At 39.9% G+C, this 21,808-nt stretch overlaps 1 protein-coding gene across 1 annotated transcript in view; it reads left to right on the top strand.

Annotated features, from left to right (window-relative positions):
* The window catches only part of RELN (reelin), a 296,695-nt gene that overhangs the window by 247,850 nt on the left and 27,037 nt on the right, over positions 1–21,808 (top strand). Inside the window, exons 39-48 of the mRNA XM_054839620.1 lie at positions 1,263–1,434; positions 1,523–1,625; positions 4,181–4,410; positions 7,200–7,420; positions 8,440–8,587; positions 11,937–12,195; positions 13,026–13,275; positions 15,495–15,663; positions 18,922–19,062; positions 20,437–20,614. Coding sequence (XP_054695595.1) covers positions 1,263–1,434; positions 1,523–1,625; positions 4,181–4,410; positions 7,200–7,420; positions 8,440–8,587; positions 11,937–12,195; positions 13,026–13,275; positions 15,495–15,663; positions 18,922–19,062; positions 20,437–20,614 — 1,871 coding nt within the window. The remainder of the gene's footprint in view (positions 1–1,262; positions 1,435–1,522; positions 1,626–4,180; positions 4,411–7,199; positions 7,421–8,439; positions 8,588–11,936; positions 12,196–13,025; positions 13,276–15,494; positions 15,664–18,921; positions 19,063–20,436; positions 20,615–21,808) is intronic.

Genomic DNA, 21,808 nt, shown 5'->3' with positions numbered 1-21,808 from the left:
CTTATAAATCTGCTGTATGCTTTAAAGTGAAAGGATCTTAACCTAACAAATCTTGACTGTGTGCAGAAGACTATCATCAGCTTTGGTCCTGGAGGGACTGGGAGATCAAGCAACACTGATAAAGTTAACTTCGCTCAGGTTCTCCTCATTATTTTTAATGGACTTGATTCTAGTTTACACTGAGGCCCCATTACAATGCTCCAATTATACAAAAGTGTCCCAAGTGTAAATGGGAATTGGGCCTACCTTGCTCAGAATTAACTAGGCATTAAAAACCCATTTAGTAAGAGTATGTAGTGAGCAGTTAATCTTTTGATTAAATTGTAAAGGGCTGTAGAAAACCACAAGAGGAACACAGCTTATTCCTACTGATTACAGGAGATGTGCCAGCTGAAGAAAGCTTTCCTCTGCTCTCAGTTACTCTGAGCATATCTCTTAGCAGAAGCTGACATTAAGACCTCTAAAGAATTCCAGCAATCATTTAGACACAGTGATATAGCAACGATTTATTCCATGCAGGCAAATGCCTAGTGCACCTCTAACAAAAAATTTTAAAAAAATTAAAAAAAGAAAGAAAAAAGAAAATTCAAGTCTGCTCCTAAGAATAAAGTTCTAGTTCATTCTTCTGATGAGTCCTGCCTAAAACTTTTAACTAAACTTTTCTTGCAGACATTATACTTAAGTAGGAATTTCATTTAAAATAAGCCTTTTAACTTTCTCTGATCAACACAAAGGCTTTTAGATAGATGAAAAAAAGTTACACAAAAGATTGAATTCATAATCCTTTGGAGAGAAGGTCACTCGGGGTTTTCTTCTTTCTTGAAGAGCTCTTGCCCGGCAAACACAAGCTGCTGAGTGCAAGGAAAAAGGTGTAGAATTAAATCACCCTTTCAGGCTGTTTGGGCTCTACAGCAACTGCTCATTTATCTGATTCTTAATTAAAGAAGACATTGATGCTATAGTTTCAAAGTAAATATGTGATTTAAACAGAAGATACTTGTTCAACATGGGTTTTTCCCTCTTCAGTTTGCTGTGACTTCTATAAATTTTAGAGGAACAAAAGTTAATTCTGTAGGATCAGGCCACAGAGCTTTATGGGGACTATTTTCATGATAAATGAATTTTTTCCATCTTCCATTTCCATTTTCACCACGCTTTTATCACCCTTTTCTCCATGTAATCAAAGAATACTGGCTACTGTTCTGCTCTCTAAATAATAGTAGTATTAGGTCTTAATAGGAATGTTCCCTTTTGCTTTGTAGGCAAAAAAGAAGAAATCTGGATTATTGATGACTTCATTATTGATGGAAATAACCTAAAGAATCCCATGATCCTTTTGGATACATTTGACTTCGGTCCCAAAGAGGACAACTGGTTTTTTTATCCTGGTGGAAACATTGGACTTTATTGCCCATATTCATCTAAAGGAGCTCCGTAAGCATCTCTCAGCAATAAATTAGAAAGAAGTGCAGTGACTGTGAATTAAGCTGAATCTAAAGTACTTCTTTCCTTTTTTTTACAGGGAAGAAGATTCAGCTATGGTATTCGTTTCAAATGAAGTCGGAGAACACTCCATTACAACAAGGGACCTGAGTGTAAATGAGAACACTATAATCCAATTCGAGGTACTTGCCCTCAGAAAGTTATTTTGCCTTTTGCTTAGAGAGTTCTGTTCTTTCAGGTTCTGCTCTTTGGTGTATTTACCCAGCTGTTCTGATTGCCAAGTAGAGAAGCCTAATTTCCCCTGTAATTGCTTTGATATCACTTTCCCTCATGTGGGTGTATCATGAAGCTTGTAATACACAGATAAGGGCAATTTCTGCCTTGAAGTCTTCTATGTTCTTGCCTAAATTACTGCTTTGTCCATGCCTATATACTTGTACTGAGAGCATCAAAGTCCATGTCCTACAAGTAGAAGAGCCACCACTGGCGGACAATATGCTGAGCAAAATATAATGAGGGTCCAGATTGCCACTTCGCAACCTGCTCAGAATGAGTGTGCAGCTGGAGCAGTGTGCAGTATTTCCACAAGCTGACCCAGTGGAGAGCTGCAACTTCTTCTGTGACACTAGAAATTAGTTTTTCCTACCTGCTGGCTTAACTGTGCTGGTTGTACTTTCTCAGAGAGCCTTTTGCTCTCCTTTTGCTTTCCTTTTGCTTCTGTCCATACTTTCACAGAAGCTCTAGTGGAAGCTGTTCTTTGCCCATGACAGCCTGAATTCCTCCCATTTTAGGCAGTTATCTAAAGCTCATGAATAAGGAGCATATTTTTTGTGCTTCTCATATAGTCAGTGGAAACGGGCACCCCAATGACAGCACATAATCTAAACTAAACTGTGTTTCTGGTTTATCCTAAAATCTAAACTGTGCATTGGCTAGGGCAGCTACTGATAAAAGTAACCATTTAGTCTAGTATGTATTAGTTTAGAGAGGTCATTATATGGTCATTAAGAAATTGTAAAAGAATCTTTCATGTAAATTGCCATGCCACAATTACCAGGCTGCTTTTAACAAAGATATAGCGTGCTGTAACAGCTACATCATTAAACAGCAAATGATACCAGTTTATAAACAATTACTAAAGTGATACTAAGAATTTTCCAAGAAAACTAGGTTTAACTGTGTGCTCATGCACGCTTCAGTTTGTCATGCAACTAATTCATAAATTATTGAACGCAAACCATTTTCTGTTTTAAAATATAGATTACAGCCTGTAGAACAAAAATGTTTGAGGTCACTTTAAGATATTTATAAGTCTTCAGAGCATTAGCCTCATAAAATCTACATGCTTACTTCCATATGTGGTAAGAACATTGTTTTCAGCTCACATTTTTGAGGACATTAGTATAAATGAAGAAGTTATGTATAATGCAGTAGAGTTTCTCTCTGTGTCTCAAGAGTTAAAACCTATATTGGGCCAAGCATTTCTCCAAGCTTCCAGATGAGTAGACAACCCTTCTAGTCAAATGTAGGTTGATGGGACTCATGTGCACTGAAGAGTAATGAAGGAAATTTGATGTAGGATGCATTTTCAACATTCATATACAGTTCTGAATATTACTGGGGTTTAGAAATAAATAGATTTTCATTACAGAAAAGCATGTTAAAAAGATATTTATTTTCCTCTACAAAGATCTGTAAAAACCCCAAAATGTTTCATAATTTTAGTACAGGCCTTGTATTTCATCGGCAATGGGGTTTTATTTATTGCATGGTAAGTATAGTACATCTTATTTTATATGACAGAGTCATCCTATAAGGGGACTAATTCTTCCTCTTTTATATAAGCAATTTGAAACTAAAAGAACATCTTATTATCAGTGTGAAAGAAAAGCAGACTAATTTGCACTGGGGGCATGCAGAAAATATGTCTTAAGAAGTCTCAGTTTCTGTACATGTCTTTTTTTTTTTTTAGTAGTAGAACTGTTGTTTATGTAGGTTTTCTGCCTTTTCTACTGTTCTCTACGTCATGAATCTTGTAAGAACACCCTGAGAAGTTTGACATTGCCAAACTATGTTTTGGTGTGACACTGAATCTAAATCCAGTCCAGCTATGATACTCTCTTAACGCTGTCTCCTAGGGCTTTGCCACTATGCGTGAGCAAAAAAGTACTGAGTATGAAAGCTGAAGAATATATTGATGTGATACAGCACACACCCTGAAGGGTCCTATGGCATAAGCTTTTTTTTTTTTTTTTTGAAAGTGTAACAAAAGAGGAGCATAGTGCAGCTCAACAATTAAAAAAAAGTTTACGTTTGCACATTTTGTTTTAATATTTCTGGTTTTAAAAATGCATATTTTTTTGCTGCTGGGACTACTTCAGTATCTGACAGAGGACTGCAAGAACTGATATGTTTGCTCCAGCCACATTAGCAGCTGTCCTTTGGGATTTTGTCTAATTAACTTTATGGTTTTCTCTTAGTAGAAGTAGTTGAGGATTTCATATTACACTCGTTATATGATAAGCCGAAGTGTGATATGCTTGTGGACAGGTAGGGCAATGTGCAAGAGCTGATGTTCATGTGCATGTCCTAGTTGTTAAATGTGTTCCCAAATCACCATTTTCCTGGGCTAAATAAATACCATACCAAATGAGGGAGGCTGATGAAGATGAAGAGTGATTAGGAGTCCCACAGCCTGCCCTATGTCATCTTCTGCATTTCGTGTCTTGGCCCCCAGATCAATATCGGCTGCACCACTGATAGCTCCTCTGCTGACCCAGTAAAGCTGGAGTTCTCACGAGATCTGGGGGCAACTTGGCACCTGCTGCTCCCCTTGTGCTACAGCAGCAGCAGCCACCTCAGCTCCCTGTGCTCCACCGAGCATCACCCAAGTAGCACTTACTACGCAGGCACCACTCAGGGCTGGAGAAGGGAGGTCATTCACTTTGGAAAACTGCATCTCTGTGGGTAAGTGTCCAGCTCCTATTGGTAAATGTCCAGCTGCTTGTTGGTTTGGTTTTATTTCTGTTGTCCACCCAAAATGTCCTCCCAGCACAAGAGTGGTCCATAAGAACTGCAGCACTAGAGCAGATAAAGTGACCAGTTTTTCTCTGCTTTTTATCCTAAATGTCAGTTAGTGTTCAGGTGATTCCCAAAAATATGTTGTGCCTAATGCTAATGTAGAATAACCACTGATAATTTGCTATTTATCCATATATCTAATCAGTGATGTTTTTATGGAAGTTGGTTGCATAGTAAAATGAACACAAAACTGACTATCTTTAAAGTTCCTTCAATGCTCTCTACCGCAGTGCATTAGCCATTTAAATTCATGAAGGATATTCTTGCATGAAGTTTGAGATCGATAGAAAATGCAGTAAAACGTGAGCTAGCATAAACTTGATTCTATCTCAGTGTAAGGAAATGGACTGATCTAAGTACTCGAGGTCTCTTGTAGCTTCAAAGTTCTCTGATTCTAAGAAATTAACTGCAGCAGTCACTCAGAAACTTAAAGTTTGTGGAACGAACCAGGTTGGATGATAACAGATATATAGCATAGAAAAACACCATATGCTAGCAGGCATAACAACATGTAACTTTTCAAAGTATAAAACAGTACTGTTTACTTTTTCAGGGAAAACTGTCTTCTAGCATCAACTCAGTTTGTGTAAAAGATCACATTATTAAGGATTAAACTGTAGCACATTTGAATGAAAATGAGCTATGCAACTATGAGACCAAGTATTTATGAAACTACTGCATGCAATGGGCCCTCCCCTAAATAAGTGGCCCCATATGTGCCTCTGAAAGTATGAAAAGACCTGTATAAGAGATAAGAACCAAGTTTGGAAAGCCTGGATGTTTAATAATTTAAGAAAATTTTTACATTTTAAACTTGAATTTCCTGGTTTATAACAGTTAACTTTTAAAGCATGGAATAGATAACCATCTCGTGCAGCAGCTCATTTTTCTTCTGTTTTTGCCCAAAAGAATTATTTGACCTTTTACCCAACTACCAATGCATCCCTCCAAATGAAATTTTTTACTATGCAGTTTCCTAATTCATTTAAACCTTCCAGATATTTTGATTTCATCCTCTGTTCCTGAGTGTTTCTGTCCTGTTTGCCTGCCTTCCTTCCTATTCCTTCCCCAACACGAGGCCCGAAGCCAATTGCTGATGGCAGGCAAACCCAGCAGTGCAGAGCAGCTTCCATGGAGCATTCGGTGCCATGACATCCTTGGGCCAGAGGGCTGAAGTGGGATTTTCTCTACCAGAATCCACTGGAATAACAAGAAAAAAAACCTCCAAACCTGATTCCTTGTGTAATGCTAAAAAAAAAAACCCCAGCCTTTTCATCCCCAAAGTGTCAAGTGATTATATTTAAATGAAGATGAAGACATTTTCAGTTATTTCCACTACATATGTTATTTTGGAAATCAGTGTATATTCTCAGCAGACAGCTGTAACTAAGAATTAGTATTCCAGTTATGTCCTGAAGGAAAAGCCCAGGGCCTGTTGAGCCAGGAAGAAACCCCAACCAACTTCAGCAAGACTGGTATTTCACTCCCTGCTTCAGACATGAGTCACTCTCACCCTGCTTCACCCTCGCCAGGAGGGATCCTGAGAGTAGGAGCTCATGTGCCTTAGGGGTGGAATGAATCCAGCCCGCGGGGCAGAGATGTCCTCTGCAGAGGAGCTTAAAACACCTCCAGCCTCACACTTGTGTGCTTCACCACACTAAAATCAATGTTTTTGACTTCCAGTAGGACCCTGGTTCTTGGGTATCTTTCTTGAAACTGTTAGTAGACGTCCCCACTGCTCAGCTATCCCTTATCACCTGAATCCCCTCATAAAAATTCCTTTTTAGAAAATCAAGACAGAAAATATTATCAGCTACCTGTGCTATTGATTCACCTGATGCATTTAGATATCTCTAACAGACACATTAAACATGCAATGCAATTAAGTGCTTTCCCCTTCTCACTCTTCTGGTTTCCTTCCTCCTTTAAAACATTTTCTCTTTTGGGAATAAAATTAGTCTCTCAAGTGTTTTTCCCCAGCTCAGTTTGTTTTCCCTCCTTCCCCAGTTGGTTCCTCTTTACATGCAGCATTGATGCGAGTAACACTAAGGAGGCGAATTAAAAATGACAGGACAGCACCCAAAGGAGAATATAGTTTAAATTAACAACTTGCAGTATCAGTCTGGGTTAGATTAAGCTGCCTGAAAGCAAGCTAAATACCTGGTGACATGGCAGATCATGTTCTCTTTCTGTGTAACTGAGGGTGAGATCCTACCACCCCAGCTCCACAGGTGATCTCCCTGGGAGCAGGGTGGCAGCACGAAGTAGGATTTCACTCTCCAGGAGAGGGTGGAAGTGGCCCAGTCTGACCCAAACACTGTATGCCAAAGCGGAAGGAGGTCTATAAGACCACGGCCATTCATCCTCCCCAAAAACAATGGAGAGAAGAGTGGTTAGATTTCAATTCCCATTTTCAAGTCCGTCATTCAGTTTTGGTATCACAACTAATGAATAATGTTGGGGTTTTTTTCTGTCAGTACTTGGGTTGAATGTCAGCATAAAGACGCATGAGATACTGAAGGAATTAAATATAGCAGTCAGTTTCTAGAATTAAGCTATTTATTAAGCCAATTCCAACAAAAAGAGTACTATATATATGCATAGATGGTATATATATGGAATACAAAAAAGATGGAACTATTATTTAAAGTTTGCACACTTTACACCTTTGTCAGGTTGGCAAGGTTCAGATGGTACCAAGGATTTTACCCTGCTGGATCCCAGCCAGTCACTTGGGCCATTGACAATGTGTACGTTGGCCCGCAGTGCGAGGAGATGTGCAATGGGCACGGCAGCTGTATCAATGGCACAAAGTGCATCTGCGACCCCGGGTACTCTGGACCAACCTGCAAAATCAGTACCAAGAATGCTGACTTCCTTAAGGATGATTTTGAAGGTATCATCTCATCTCTTTTTTTGGTCTGAATTCTGCCTGTCTGTCTTAGTGGAACCCAGGGCTCGAGGGATGAATCAGCAAAGTCTTCCTTACCTGTACACCTTCTAATGTGATTCATGCTGTGGGACTATTCCCATGAACCAAGTCATTTAGATGCCATTCTCAAGCATGGGCTGTGAATGTCTGATGGCTATCAGTTGGCTGCTTTGGACTGTCTGACGTTGTGAAGTTGTTAATGCTGGAATACAAAATCTTCACCAAAATAGAATTTCCTGAAACTGCATGTAGCAAATAATGTTAGAAGAAAATGATGGTTTGATGGTAGCTTGACTTTAGCACAGACAGAACACATGTGAGTGAGGCAAAAAACAGAGGGCTTTCAGGTTGTGTCATTTCTCACTACAAGGGAAATCTAAGTGGCCTTAATACAGCAAATATCATTTCAGAGCAGACCATGTGCCTCAGTGGTGAGGGCCACCGCTCGGCAGGCACAGCAGACTCCCGTGAGCAATGCCAGGCGGGAACTCAAAGTCTCATGCATGGCTGGGCACACACAGCATCCTTGCATACAACTCTAAAAGCACCTCGAGGTTTCCTCTGCTAGCAAGCATGGCAAGAGCACACTTTGAATAAAGCAGCATCCGTGAACCAAAGTCATCCCTTCATAGGTGCTGCTGTTCATTTTAAATTTTGCCAGCCCTGGCTTGCATGCTACCACATGGTACCCAAAGTTTCTTTATAGGCCTGGGTACTTTGTTGTTATCTTAAGAAAAATGAAGAAAAGTGGAAAATCTTGTGAATAACTGGAGACTATGATCCCAGATTTCATACTTATGGGTTTCTTTTATTTATTTTATTTTGATTCATAGCAGTTTTCTAGAATACATTGCATCAGAGACATTGAATATTTCTTCACTCTGCATGTGGTATTTAATTTAGCTCTCTTCCTCTGGAAATAGTACTCTTGTAGTAGGAGCACTTTGGAGTAAATCATAAATATGTATTTACTGTGTATTCAGGTCAGCTGGAATCAGATAGATTCCTGCTTGTGAGTGGTGGAAAGCCGTCAAGGAAATGTGGTATCATGTCTGGAGGAAACAACCTTTTCTTTAATGAAGAAGGCTTACGTATGCTGATGACTCGAGACCTAGATTTGTCACAAGCCAGGTAACACAATTTCAAAGTTCTTTCAGGATTTCACTGAAGAAATAATATACTGAAGTATAATATATATGTGATACTTCTGTGGTAAAGGCAAGCTGATATTTATTTACTCTAGTAAATATTCCACTATTACCATTTTAAATTAAATTTAACTTCAACTTTAATGGGATTAACCATTTAAATGTTACTTTTTTCCTTGAATAAGAACTCCAGGATCTGATGCCATGTGTTCAGTAGTTTATGCAAGTTTTTTCTTGAATGCATAACATGAGAAATAGATTGCATATCACACACTCTCCTTGTATTAGAGTTTAGTGTATTACGAGCCGTTGCTGAAACAGGAGTTACTGCTACCAGTGTAACTATTACATTCGTCATCTCATAATTCTTTCATTTCTGAAGCTTACTTTCTTGTTATTGCGCACATTTGTTTCCAATAATTCACTGAGAAATTCCCATCAAGCTGTCACCAGCTACACTGAGCACAGCAATTGAAAAACAAATATTTTGAATGTATTTAGAGATTATATTGTATCATTACAGCCTACAGTGGAGATATTTGATGAGTGGGATATGCTAAGTAAGCCACATTAACAAGTTTACACTAATATAAATTAAACCACATCCTAATTGCATGCATACCAATAGGCATTGTTTTCTAATTTATTCCGTATCTTAGCTTATATCCTTATATTATTACTTTGGAGAGACTGCATTTTCTCTGAGACTTTTTTCCACTGATTTCTTGTAAACACCCTACTCCTCGCTAATGTTCTGTGGGAAACACTTTAACAGGCATTGTCTCTCTTTTTGACTTGTCTTCATTAGCATTGAAGCTTTAAATAATGGTTTAATTGCAGAGCCTCATGGCCAATAAAGATGCCTAATTTCTAACCATTACATTTTTTAGGTCAGCAATTAGCTAACCCACAGTGAGGTGTAATATTTACCATCCTCTACTGAATTTTTAAGATTCCTCACAGCAACCTTTTTTCAGAACTTTGTAAACACAAACATCAATTCTCCGCACTAATTTGATTTCCTAGACCATTCTGAAATCAAAAGATTGTTTAACAAAAGATACAAGGATCTTGTAAGTTGCTCCATTAGACTAAATGACATGTTTTCCTTATTGCTCATGTTCAAAGAACCGTCATTTATCTCTTCTCAGTGATAGTCTGTAGCTGGATTTGCATATATTGACCTCAAGGTGTTATATGGAGATAAATGACTTGTGTCTTAGTAAAAGGAAAACAAAGCAGTAAGTTTAATTTCTTGTATATGCTTATGAAAAATAACGGTTATCAACAAATAACTGTATGTTCTCTTTTGAACAGCAAGGCAGACTGCAACAGCGTTGCTGGGGGGTTGCTCTTTAGCAACCTAAAGTAATTACAGTGGGATTTTCTGAGTTTCCAGGCTGACTCTATCGGCCACCTGCAAAGCACAACAGATCTGGCTGGGACACAGACATGCCGAGTTCTGCACAGGACTTGAGGAGAGGTTTCAGTTTATGCCAGGAATGACAAGAACCAGCATTTCTAATTAATAGATATTTTTAAGGGTACTGGACTTAATAGTCACATTAAAACTTCCCCTTTTCTTATGAGGAGATCCCCTGAAGTACACAGGCGAGCAGTGGTGTCTGTCAGTGCTGCAAGCCACGCTCAGCACCTGGGGATTGAAATCAAGTGGACTCTCCAATCCACTATCCACTGCCATCACATCTATATTTTAAAGAATTTAACACAGGCCACAGTATATCACCATCATGGTGATACCAGTAGCTGAAACTGCACAGCATGAAATATCAATAGGGACAGAATATTTTAGATATCACAACTGATCAAATCCCTTTCAATTCTGAATTACTAGAAGAATATTCATACATTTTAGAGTTACAGATCTACAAGAAAACTTTGCTTTTCCATTTCAAAATAGACAGAGCCTTTGCAAAATATCTGTGGGATGAGAAGAGAAATATTTAAAATTACCTTTTTATCTGCTAGACATTATGTTACCTATATTTGAGCAGGTTATTACTATATTAGTAAAAATTCAGATAAAAGAATAGCAATCCACAGAGAGCAGATTCAACAGAGACAAGGTCACCTGGGTTTATTTCCTTTGAAATATGTGGTGAATGTCAGAGTAAATCTGAGGAGGCACAAAGACTTGCTGGCAGTGAATCCAATCCATTACGGTTGATATGTTGATCCATGAGGGTCCCCAGTGCTCCTTTACAGCACAAGCAATATGTTATGTCTGGGATGTGGAGGTGGATATAATCTATAGCGAAAGAAGTTATATATAGTAGCAAGAGAAACCGTGAGTCGCAGCAAGCACTAGAATTAATTGACTTGCAGGTCTGGTGTTTTATTGAAGCTTTGTCTGCCCAGCACCTCTGCGGCCCCCACTCCCAGCAAATCTACCTGCAGATCAAACCAGAGCAAGACTTCTGATACAAAACTTCTTTGGCGCCGTTTCATTTAACCATGAGCCAGGCAGCGCTAATGCAATAATAATTAGAACAGATACAACGCTCTAAAGCTGTGCAAAGGCTGTGCAAACATGAATTAATACTTGTAATATCCCTGCGAGTCCGATAGGTAAATATCATTACAGCAGCAGTTCCCTCCGCTACAAGTGCATAGTAGAGCTATTTATGAGCATCAGCTAACGGGAAGAATTTCGCAGTTTGATACAACTCTATTGTGCTGCTTTGGAGAAGCCAATTAAATAGGGGATGAAAGCGCTGGTGTCCCTGGGTGGCTTGGGCTGGCTTCAGGGAACCCGGCACATTTAAGTGGTATGATTTAGACAAATTTCCCAGGCTGACTAAATGGACAAAATGATCCCTGAAAGTGAAATGTGCTTTGTTCTCCTGTCCAGATTTTCTCTAGTTTATTCCAATGGAAAACCAGGATGCTTATTTTGAATTTAAGCATTTCAGCAAATTCATAGCAATTATGATCTGTTTAGGGCACCGTTGCTTTTCTGCCACTAAAATCTGTACTCATAGGCTACAGGGATAAAAATTTCACCCAGGATTATGTTTCTGATATTTGCAACACCATCTGCTATGCAGACAAAAGCTCAAAACATAAATGACCAGCTTTGTTCAGCCTCTTCTGCTTGGCAAAGTACCACATGGGCAAAATGAATTTTTGTCATCCTGCCTGTCTGTCTACTTACATTCTGGAGGCTTTGAAAAGGAAATCATAACATCTCCTAAAGCTGACTCTTAGAGCAAATCACAGGGCATGTCAATAGACAAACTCCAAGTCTCTCTAGTTGGTTATCTAGGAAGTTGCAGAAAAGAGATCCTTCCAGTAATTGCTCCCCCTATTAGATTTGTGCAGTTCTTTATGAGACTGGGATGTGGCAAGGGGGTGCCAGACCCCAGGAGCCAGCCTGTGCTGCTGCAGTATTCGCTCAATGGGGGCCTCACATGGAGCCTTCTCCAGGAGTTCCTCTTCAGTAACTCCAGCAACGTGGGACGATACATTGCCCTGGAAATTCCCTTGAAGGCCCGTTCCAGCTCTACTCGGCTTCGCTGGTGGCAACCATCCGAGAACGGGCATTTCTACAGTCCCTGGGTAATCGACCAGGTAAGGGATCCTCTGGGGGTTTTTTTTGTAATACAACTTTAGACTGTTGTCAGTCTTAATGTTTCCCTTTCATTGGCATATGTCATTTCACTGGGTCGAGCAAAAATGCTTTGTATGGATATTCCAGAATTATAATGATCTAGCAAAATAACAGAGCACAATTACTGTTTGTTGATCTTGTGTTTTTAATGCAGTTTCCAAGTGAGGTACTGAATGCCCATTTTGGAGCTAGGAAAGTCTTTTATACATGGGTAAAGCCTTGGGTTCAAGTTGGGTTCGAGGCCTTACCATGCAACATGCAAGTCTGAGTTCAAACTTAAAAAACCATCATTTAAAATCTATCCAAATATGTAATTGGCTTGGTTGAATGTAATAGAAAAAAATATAGAAAAATACATACATCTTCTAATGGGAAAACAGATACTATTTCCCCAGTTCTATCAGCAGATGCAATCTCATAGTAGTGCACCAGATTATAGTAGAGCTGAACACTCAGTAGGAAAAATGATAGTATAATCACTTTGTTCCTACCAACATTTATTTCTATGAGCAGTTTTACTTCATCCAGGATGGAGTTCACCTCCCTGAACTTTAAATTTGTATAGATGAGCCGCTCTCTTTAGCACCCCTTTATAGGAAAAATATATTCCCCTTCCTCATAAGGAAGGGGAATACTCTACAAAGTAAATTTGCCCATTTTGGACGAGCAGAATATATATGCATAGATTGGTAAATCTCTTCCTCCTCCAGGATGCGATGTCACATGCATGTTTGTGAAGACTTCTAGACATTTTTTCTTTTCAATAACAATTCCTTTCCTAATGTTTCAGATTCTTATTGGAGGAAACATCTCTGGCAATACAGTACTAGAAGATGATTTCACCACACTGGATAGTAGAAAGTGGCTGCTCCATCCTGGTGGAACAAAGATGCCAGTCTGTGGCTCTACTGGGGACGCCCTAGTGTTCATTGAGAAAGCTAGCACCCGCTATGTTGTCACCACTGACATCGTTGTCAACGAAGACTCTTTCTTGCAATTAGATTTTGCAGCATCCTGCTCTGTCACAGACTCCTGTTATGGTAATGACTTAGTAATTCCTGCCCTTTCTCTTCCTCTCCTGTACAGGAAAGATCACTTGTTTTCTGGTTCCATTATTAATTGTAATGAGAACTGAGAAACAAAATCAAGCTGCATGTTTCTGTTAGGAATTGTTATATCAGCTTTTTTATTCTACGTGTCTGAAGCCTAAGATAAACCAAAGTATATTATTCCCTCTGAGCACTTAAGTTGCAGTTTAATACATTTAAGAAAAAGACTGACAGCTGTCTTACTCAAATCCATTTACCAGTATATGGTATCCACTGCGTGGGGTGATCTTGTGGTTCTAATAATAAGCAGCTGGGTGTTTGCAGCATGTTCCTTGCTTTGTGGTTTTGCATTTTCAGTAAAGTCAATCTCATTTCAGATGTCACTTGCACCTGTATAAATAAGAAATCATTTATATCAGCATACATCTGACACATGCTAAGTCAGTATCAACTGCAAAAATTTGTATCATCCAAATGAAATAATAAGCATGTATATATGTATGTCCGCATGTATGAATGTGTGCATATATAATGATGCAATTTTTAATTACCTACTTCCTTTTTTCCATATGATGTGTTTTCAGTGCAGAGCATGCTTTTATATGTGCATATATATACACATATAAGTAAAAACATTCTGCACTCAATACACATCACATGGAAATTAAAAATTAGTTCATTATATGAATTTTAACATGCACGGGAAATAGGTCTTCCTAGGTTTTGAATGCTTGTTTGTACATCTTAAATTACACTCTTTTAGTGTAGGGTTTTGGGGTATAGATTGTTTTTATGAGGAGGAAAATACAATATGTTGCAGCAAGTAGCATGTGTTAATTCATTGGATTGATGAATATTCCTCTAGAATTCTGCATAAAAATGGAAAAAGATTTTACATGAAGTCCCAGAAATGGCTTTTCAGATTTTGCTATTCTGAAGCCGATGGAAGTAACTGAGATATTTTGCTCACATGCTTAAAAATATTATTTTTCTTTTGGTATTAAAAAGACTGTGGCATCCTAAGACCATCTCTGCTAAGTTTAAAAGTGTTTTGGCAGCTTAGCTATATACTGGCACAGAAACAGTTCCTTCTTTTTTGTTTCTTTGTATACTACACTTAACATTATCTTAACTTAGTATTAAATTAGGCAGGACACTACCTAATCATGCTTCCAGTCATGACAAGCAAAGCATTTCAGAGATTTAACACTTAAAACTCACTTACCTTTGTTTGTATCCACTTGTCCTTGTATTTCCATAGCACTGTCTTCTGTGTTTAAACATCAAGTAGGACTGATTGGGTGATTAAGGGTCATTTTCTGTGCATGAGGGTAGAAGAAATGGGTCTGTAGTAATCAAAAAAGATCGCAGATTTATCACCCCTGTCACTGCAACCACGCTCCATGTTTTACACAGCCAGAATGCCTGGCAGCTGGAACATTTACTTCAAGTTACATTTCTGTGCCCATTATTATTTACTTTTTAATGGTTGCATAAAAGTTTAACTTGGAAGTATTTAGTGAGCTTGACTAACCATTATTTTTCATAATAAAAGTTCATAAGCCATAGACATCAAAACAATGAAATTGCTGATTTTTGCTGAGAAATGAATACATTAGGTTAATGTGGCTAGACTGCGTTTGAATGAAAACAAGCTTAATAACAAATGCAATTTAAAATTGTTTATACTGGATAATGAAATGAGCTGGTCTGGAGGGGGTTGGAAGAGTGACTAAGCCATCTTGTGACAGAGCCAAAAGTCTGAATTTGAGTGTTGCTCTGCCTTACACAATGATTACATCCAGCTGAATCTCATCCTTCAGCCTGAAAAACAAAAGAATGTTGCTGGTCATGATGCTGTCACATCACTTTCTTGCATGTTGCAGCTACAGAAATTGGCTTGACATAATGCTGGTGACTTGACAGATGACTTTGTCTTTGCACCTGTGGTCCCTTGAGTTAGGTGGCGGATGTGGAGGTGTACTGCAGCCTTCTCCTGAGCTATACCTGCTCAGCACCATGTAACATATCCTCCAGCACTGCCACCAAAGGGGGTAGCTTTGTACTTCTGACACAAGGGTTTCAAAAGTTTTGAGTGGTTATTTTGTCAGTGAAGACTTGTGACTAACACTCTTTGAGGTTACCACTTTATTGTAGACCTATGGATGTAAGTCTCTAAATTGAGTAACTAACCATCTTTCCACCCTTAGCTATTGAACTGGAATATTCAGTGGACCTTGGGCTGACGTGGCACCCGATTTTGAGAGATTGTCTTCCCACTAACGTGGAATGCAACAAGTACCATCTCCAGAGGATTCTCATTTCGGATACTTTTAACAAGTGGACCCGGGTTACTTTGCCTCTGCCTCCCTATACTAGGTATCTCCCTCTGGTTTTCTGCAGAATAAATCTAAATGCATAACTATGTACTGAAGCATGATACATTATATTGTGTAAAATAATTGTACCTTGCTATTTTTGTTTGGTCCATGTATATAGCAACAAATAAGTGTAAGGAAATGAAGCTCCATCCTGCTTTGCACAAAAATTGCAAAGCTACTATGTGTGTTTACTTTTCTTAGTTATTTAAAGTTAGGAAATTCTTGCCCATCTTGTCCTGGGGAGAGACAGAGGGAACTTTTTAAAGAAGCTCATGTTATCGTCAGCCTCACTCAATTCTGGTTGTTTTGGTGGCTGACTGGACTGGATGAATCCCCACTGCACCCTGTGCTTGATGTGGCTGGCTATGAGCTGGTGTTTTAAATGTAGCATTTTCAGGCTCTTGTTTTTCTGTGCATACCTTGTGTCCTTTGTGTCTCTCTCAGCTTTGATGCTCTGTCGTTGTTTTTACACATGCCTCATTTTCACCTCCTCTTCCTTTTCCTATATTCTTTTGTCTTTGAGGGAAGAAAAATCGTGGGATTTGTTGGGAGGTTGCAGTGAAAGAAGCATTTTGGGACTGACTGTGCTATTGAGAGTGCTGCCATATAGTTCGCTACAATGCCCTGCAAACTGCTGGATTTTTGTTTTGTTTGTCAAAAAGATCCATCTAGGGACAACTGGGTAGTTCAACCTCCCGGTTTGCATCCTTCCATCCTTCTTGATGTGCTGTTTTGCAGTGACAGCTTTGACTGTCCCCCGTGCAGTCATACCTGGTAAAGCTGGTGTAGAACTAGCCCAAAGTAAAGCCCTGCACACACAGGTAGCGTGGACATCAGGCTCTAAGCCAACTTGACTCTACAGCTTTGCTCCTATTGCTGAGCCCAATCTCCTCACGTAGGCATAGGCTGAGCTAATGGCAGGCATGGAAGTACCACAGCGCAGGCAGAGCCTATGCCTGTTTGAGAAGGTTGTTAGGAAAGATGCCAGCTAATGCACATACAAGTTTGGAAACAGAGAGCTTTGTTTTTTAGCAATTGTACTGAGAGCACCTATACAGTTGCTACACATTTTGAAACTAGTAGTGGAAAATTATTACTAGTCATTTGGGGCATCTAAACTCTTCCCTATCTTTGGTGTAGTGCTTCATGCCAAGCAATAGTACTTTTTTAGGATTTGTTCCCAGCATTGATCTCCTCTGCTTCCTCTTTTGTACTGCTTCACTACCTATTGTCTGTAAAATCCATTACCCCAACAGTTCTTGTATAAAGTCTGTACATTTGTGTTCAGGAGGGGCTTTCTGGGTCTGAATAGGAGAAATCAGGACTGCAGTTGATGTTCCAAGCCAAGTGAATTTGAACCTGAAAGGAACCTGCCACCCAAGATAAACTAAGATTTATAAATAACTGTGATTTTAAGACTGAAAAGTTTTTTGAGCAGTATATGTCAAAAGAAGTTGTCTGATGCCCTACTGAGGCAAAGATTGCTCTTCTCTCCAATCCAGTAACTATATTTGTTGGCTCAAGTAATACTATTTCCCAAAGATATTAAGATAGGGATTGCATGAGAGAGGTTATTACAACCTTAGCTGACAAGCAAGGGAGACATTAAGTTTTAGAATAAGGAATAGGGCAGCTAATAGGCCCTTTAGTCTAGATGCGATAGAATTTTTATGCTGCTTTATTATTTCAAGCTGCGTAATAGCAGGTGTGTGCCTCCAATTGTTTGTGCCTGTATGTTTTAGGGACATGCAGGCTACATGGTCAATAGCTTGGCTTGTTGCACATCACCCGTACTTACGTAGCCTTTAAGGGCTTGTGTGCCCCAGAGTGCTATCTAACCTCTGGTCTGTAGAAGGTAATGAACACTTAGTTGTAACTTAGACTCAGAGCTGATTTTAAAATGCAAATGCAAATACAAAGCTTCTCCCAGGAGCATCAGCAGTATAAATTGTTAGTGAAGCATCAAACCTAAAGCAGGCAGGGCAAGATATAGGTGCTTGTCTTTATTCCTAAAGGACTTCCTCACAATTCATGCATTTCTTTTAAAAACGGTATTTGGTGAGCAGCTGGAAAGCACAGCAATAGATTTCTCTTCGGATAAACCTGTTAATCATTCACCTCATGTGACATGTTTATAAAGAAATAATTCATAGGATAACATTGACCTTACCATAAAAGGTCTATTTTTACACTGAATAAATTTTGGGGATTTTGCTGTGTATTTGGTTTGGTGTTTACAATAGTGATTTCTCTGAGTTTCAGAAGAAAACAGACTACACAAAGTTCAATGCTGCCATCTAGTGCTGTACAGCAAAACACTGACTAGCTTGAATTTAAAATGCTATTTTTGACATGTTACAGAAAGTCATCTACTTGCAGCTATTCAAATACAGGTGTCTACTGCTGCATGAGCTGAATAGCTGTTTTGGCTAGGTTTTCATCATCTGTCTTGGGAGCTGAGACACTTAATTCACATATAGCTACACCACAGCAAGGTTTGCATAGAGAGCTAAGCCCCCCTTTAGTCGACTAAATTAAAATGATTTACTGAAAGGAGCCAGAATCACACCATAGATCATTTCTTAACATTTCCAGCCAAGCCCTGGATGGAGGGGAGGAAGGAAACCGCAAAACCAGGGTCACACCACAAGCCCTGCATGGGCGGTCTCACCTGTCCCCTGCAGATTCCTAAATGGCAATATCTTGCCTTGGAGCCAACCCACTCCCTAGAGCTGCTCTTACCTAAGTGTAGTTGGGAGAATTCATAGAGAAAATGTCAGGTTAGTTTGTTGACTTGGACTGAAGCAATAAAACTCAGGCTTAGGGTGAAACTTGGAGGATTTGGGTGATTCTGCCTTGATCCAGCTCCCCGCTGTCCTTCAAGTTTGGATTTGTGCTGGGATGTGGTTATGACTGGTCTGAGCTTCCCTTTGGGCACGCCAACTTCTTCCCGCCCTCTTCTCTACTGCACCAACCACAGCCCACTTGCTTTGCTCTCACCAGCAATCCCTTTCCCACCTCCCACACTCGCGGCATGCTGCCGAGCACCCATGCTTTGTCCTGCTCTCTAAATGTGGGCACTCTGTTCTTGGTTTTCAGGGAGCTTGTTGGTGTTAGGAATCAGCCCTGGGTTGTGCTGATATCAAACAAATCTTCCAGGAGCAGTCTTGCCTTAAGAGTGGCATTTCCTTTCAGTCAAAATAAAGATTAGCTTAGCTAGAAATATTATTTTTCTGTTTTTCTTTATCTCCCAAAGGTCTCAAGCAACTCGTTTCCGCTGGCACCAGCCTGCTCCTTTTGATAAGCAGCAAACATGGGCAATCGACAATGTCTACATTGGGGATGGCTGCATAGACATGTGCAGTGGCCATGGGAAGTGCGCACAGGACAACTGTGTGTAAGTGCCATTTGGTCCCTGTCCCACCCAGCGCTGTAGCATTTCACTCCTCCTCTGTCATTTTAACAAACTTGCAGGAAAGACTTTGATAGAATTTTTAAAAGGAAGGTGGATTTTGCTGTTAAAACAGAGCAGGGCACCAGGACCACTTGGGAACAGAAATAGCAAGAGGAAGGGTAAGTGCAGAGGATGGCTCTGCCAGACCTCTGCCTGTTTGCACGTTATGGGCGATGCTGCTGGTCCTTTCCTCAATGGCAATGCATTGCCTCTCCTGTTGCCTGTGCTGCATCTTGGCTTCCCTCCCACCAGGTGTGGAGAAGGGACTTCTTGAGTTTGCAAACCTCTCTAGGGACGTACAGTCCTGGAGCATCCCAGAAGGTGTCATCCTTATTCCCAAGAGGTTTCACACTGTGTCCCTGTGCCCTTGTCCTGGCACTGGGTGCAGAGGGCCTGGGCTGGAGGTGGGACACGTCCACTAAGCAGAAGGATATACACCAGTTCTTCACAAGGCCAGGTTTTGCCTTGGGAGCGGTGCTGGCTTGATGGCTTGATGGCCTCGGCTCCATGGTAGGGTTTGCCAGTGGAGGCAGACTGGCTTGATCCTCAAACTGTCTGTATAACAGCCCACGTAGAGCCCTGCAAAGCTAACAAACAACAACCAGATCTCCCCAGATTTGTCTGTCTGGCAACAGAGAAATACCTTCCAGATGGACGTATTGCTTTTTTCCAGCCACAAATGGCAACAGAAATAGGAGAATGGTTATATAATTGCGCTGTGACTATGTTTGTTACAAATGTATTCCGCTGCAGAACAGATATATTATCGTGTTGTCCTCTATCCTGATAGCACTGAAGTACCAAGGCGTGATCGCCCTGGTGAAATCTGCATCGTAGCAGAACACATTTCCATGCTGTTATCCAATCTTTGACACATTATAAGAAGGTTTTTCAGAGGAGAAAAAAAAAGGGGGGGCTATATAAAGAAATAACAGGAAAGTACCCATCCACTAAAATTTTACAGAAACCTACTTAAAATTTAACATTAGCAGGACATTCTTAGGCTGGCACATTCTTTTGGGTTTATCTATCCAAGTACAATGTATTTTACTGACTTTACTCTGTGCTGGAGTGCACTCTGTATCAGCAGCTTGAATGATACATAATACCAGCCTTCCTAAAGCCATTTTTGTTTCATATTAACTACAAAAAGTGGCAGATGTTTGAAACCCCCACATACCAGTTGTGCACTAGTAAATGATGCAGACAGCCTCTATGCGGAATGAGATGGCACCTTAATGTGGAATAACATGGCACTGATTAAAGCTCCGGGCGGAGCCTTTGCCAGCTGAATTTTGCATTTCTTTTCCTCTGCAGCTGCGATGAGCACTGGGGTGGGCTCTACTGTGACGAGCCAGAGACCCCCCTTCCGACTCAACTGAAAGATAACTTCAATCGCTCGCCGTCGAACCAGAACTGGCTGATGGTGAACGGGGGCAAACTGAGCACGGTCTGCGGGGCGGTAGCCTCTGGGATGGCTCTTCACTTCAGCGGGGTGTGTGTTCAGCACAGGGGCCAACTCACTCCATTTGACAGTATAAACGGGACTGATTTAAAAAGTTAAATGAATAGCAGGGTGTTAAAAAATATCAGCATAACATATTAAACTATTATTAATATTAATATTAAAAAAACTTATATCCTTTGCCTAGCTGAAGGTCAGACAGGTCCTACAGACTAGGGCCAGCCAGAAACACTCCAGGAAAGCAGATACCATGTTCGTGGCTATGCTGCAGCCAGGAAAATGAGATAGTGTGTGTGCCTCCTCAAAGGAGCCGTGGCAGGGCCTTTGTCAGTGGAGCTGGCAGATCAAAGCACAGTCCAAGTATGTAGACATTCAATTCCACTCACTCATAATAACCTCCTCATAGCACTTAGAACTTCCAGAGACCAGAGTTTGGTGCAGCTTCTAATCAGACCACAGAGGTAAATTAATAACTAGGCATTTGCATGTGTATAACTTGCATTTGGTCCTTGACAATACATCCACATGTAGCCGCATCCTTCAGATATTTCATTGTTAGGTTTTTTCACAGTAAGCTCAGAGTAAAATTTCCTGTGTTTTAGCTACATACGTAGGTATATAACCCAGGCTGCTGCTGAATTACAGTTTGCTTATAGATAACTGCGGGATTATAAAAATGACAAAGTAGTATTTTAGAAATATGTAAAACTTGCGCTTGTAGATCTCTTCCATGCAGATTTATAACGATTCAAACTGATGCGAGTTTTCTAAAATAACTGAAACAGAAGCGTTACATTTCCAGTTCCTTGCAGTAGGGATAAGTAGGCACCACTAACTAGGCAATGTGGAATATATAAGGAATTATGGGAAAACACACATATTAAAATTGCTGTGCCATTTGATAATTTGCATGAATAGAACAATAAGCACATAATCAGTGATTCATTAATTCTGCCTGGAAAACCTTGTGTTTTACACTGGAGGCATGGATTTTTGTAATTCTTGTATTCAGAAGAAAAATTAATACAATTCTTGATACTGAATGTTGTAAAGCTGTAGGTACAAGTAGTAACATGTATGAGTACACAACAGGAATTTTTAAGATGGAACATAATTGAAATGATTTCCTTAGGGAAGATCATTCATTGTTCTGTTGCAGCTTTTACCTTTATTATAATTAGTATAATTCTGTACAATTTTGAAGATTTTACAAGATGAAGTTAT

The sequence above is a fragment of the Grus americana genome, chromosome 1 (genome assembly GCF_028858705.1).
Source record: "Grus americana isolate bGruAme1 chromosome 1, bGruAme1.mat, whole genome shotgun sequence".
Lineage (NCBI taxonomy): Eukaryota > Metazoa > Chordata > Aves > Gruiformes > Gruidae > Grus > Grus americana.
Note: the sequence above shows the minus strand (reverse complement) of the source record. Positions and strands in the feature narration are given on the sequence as shown.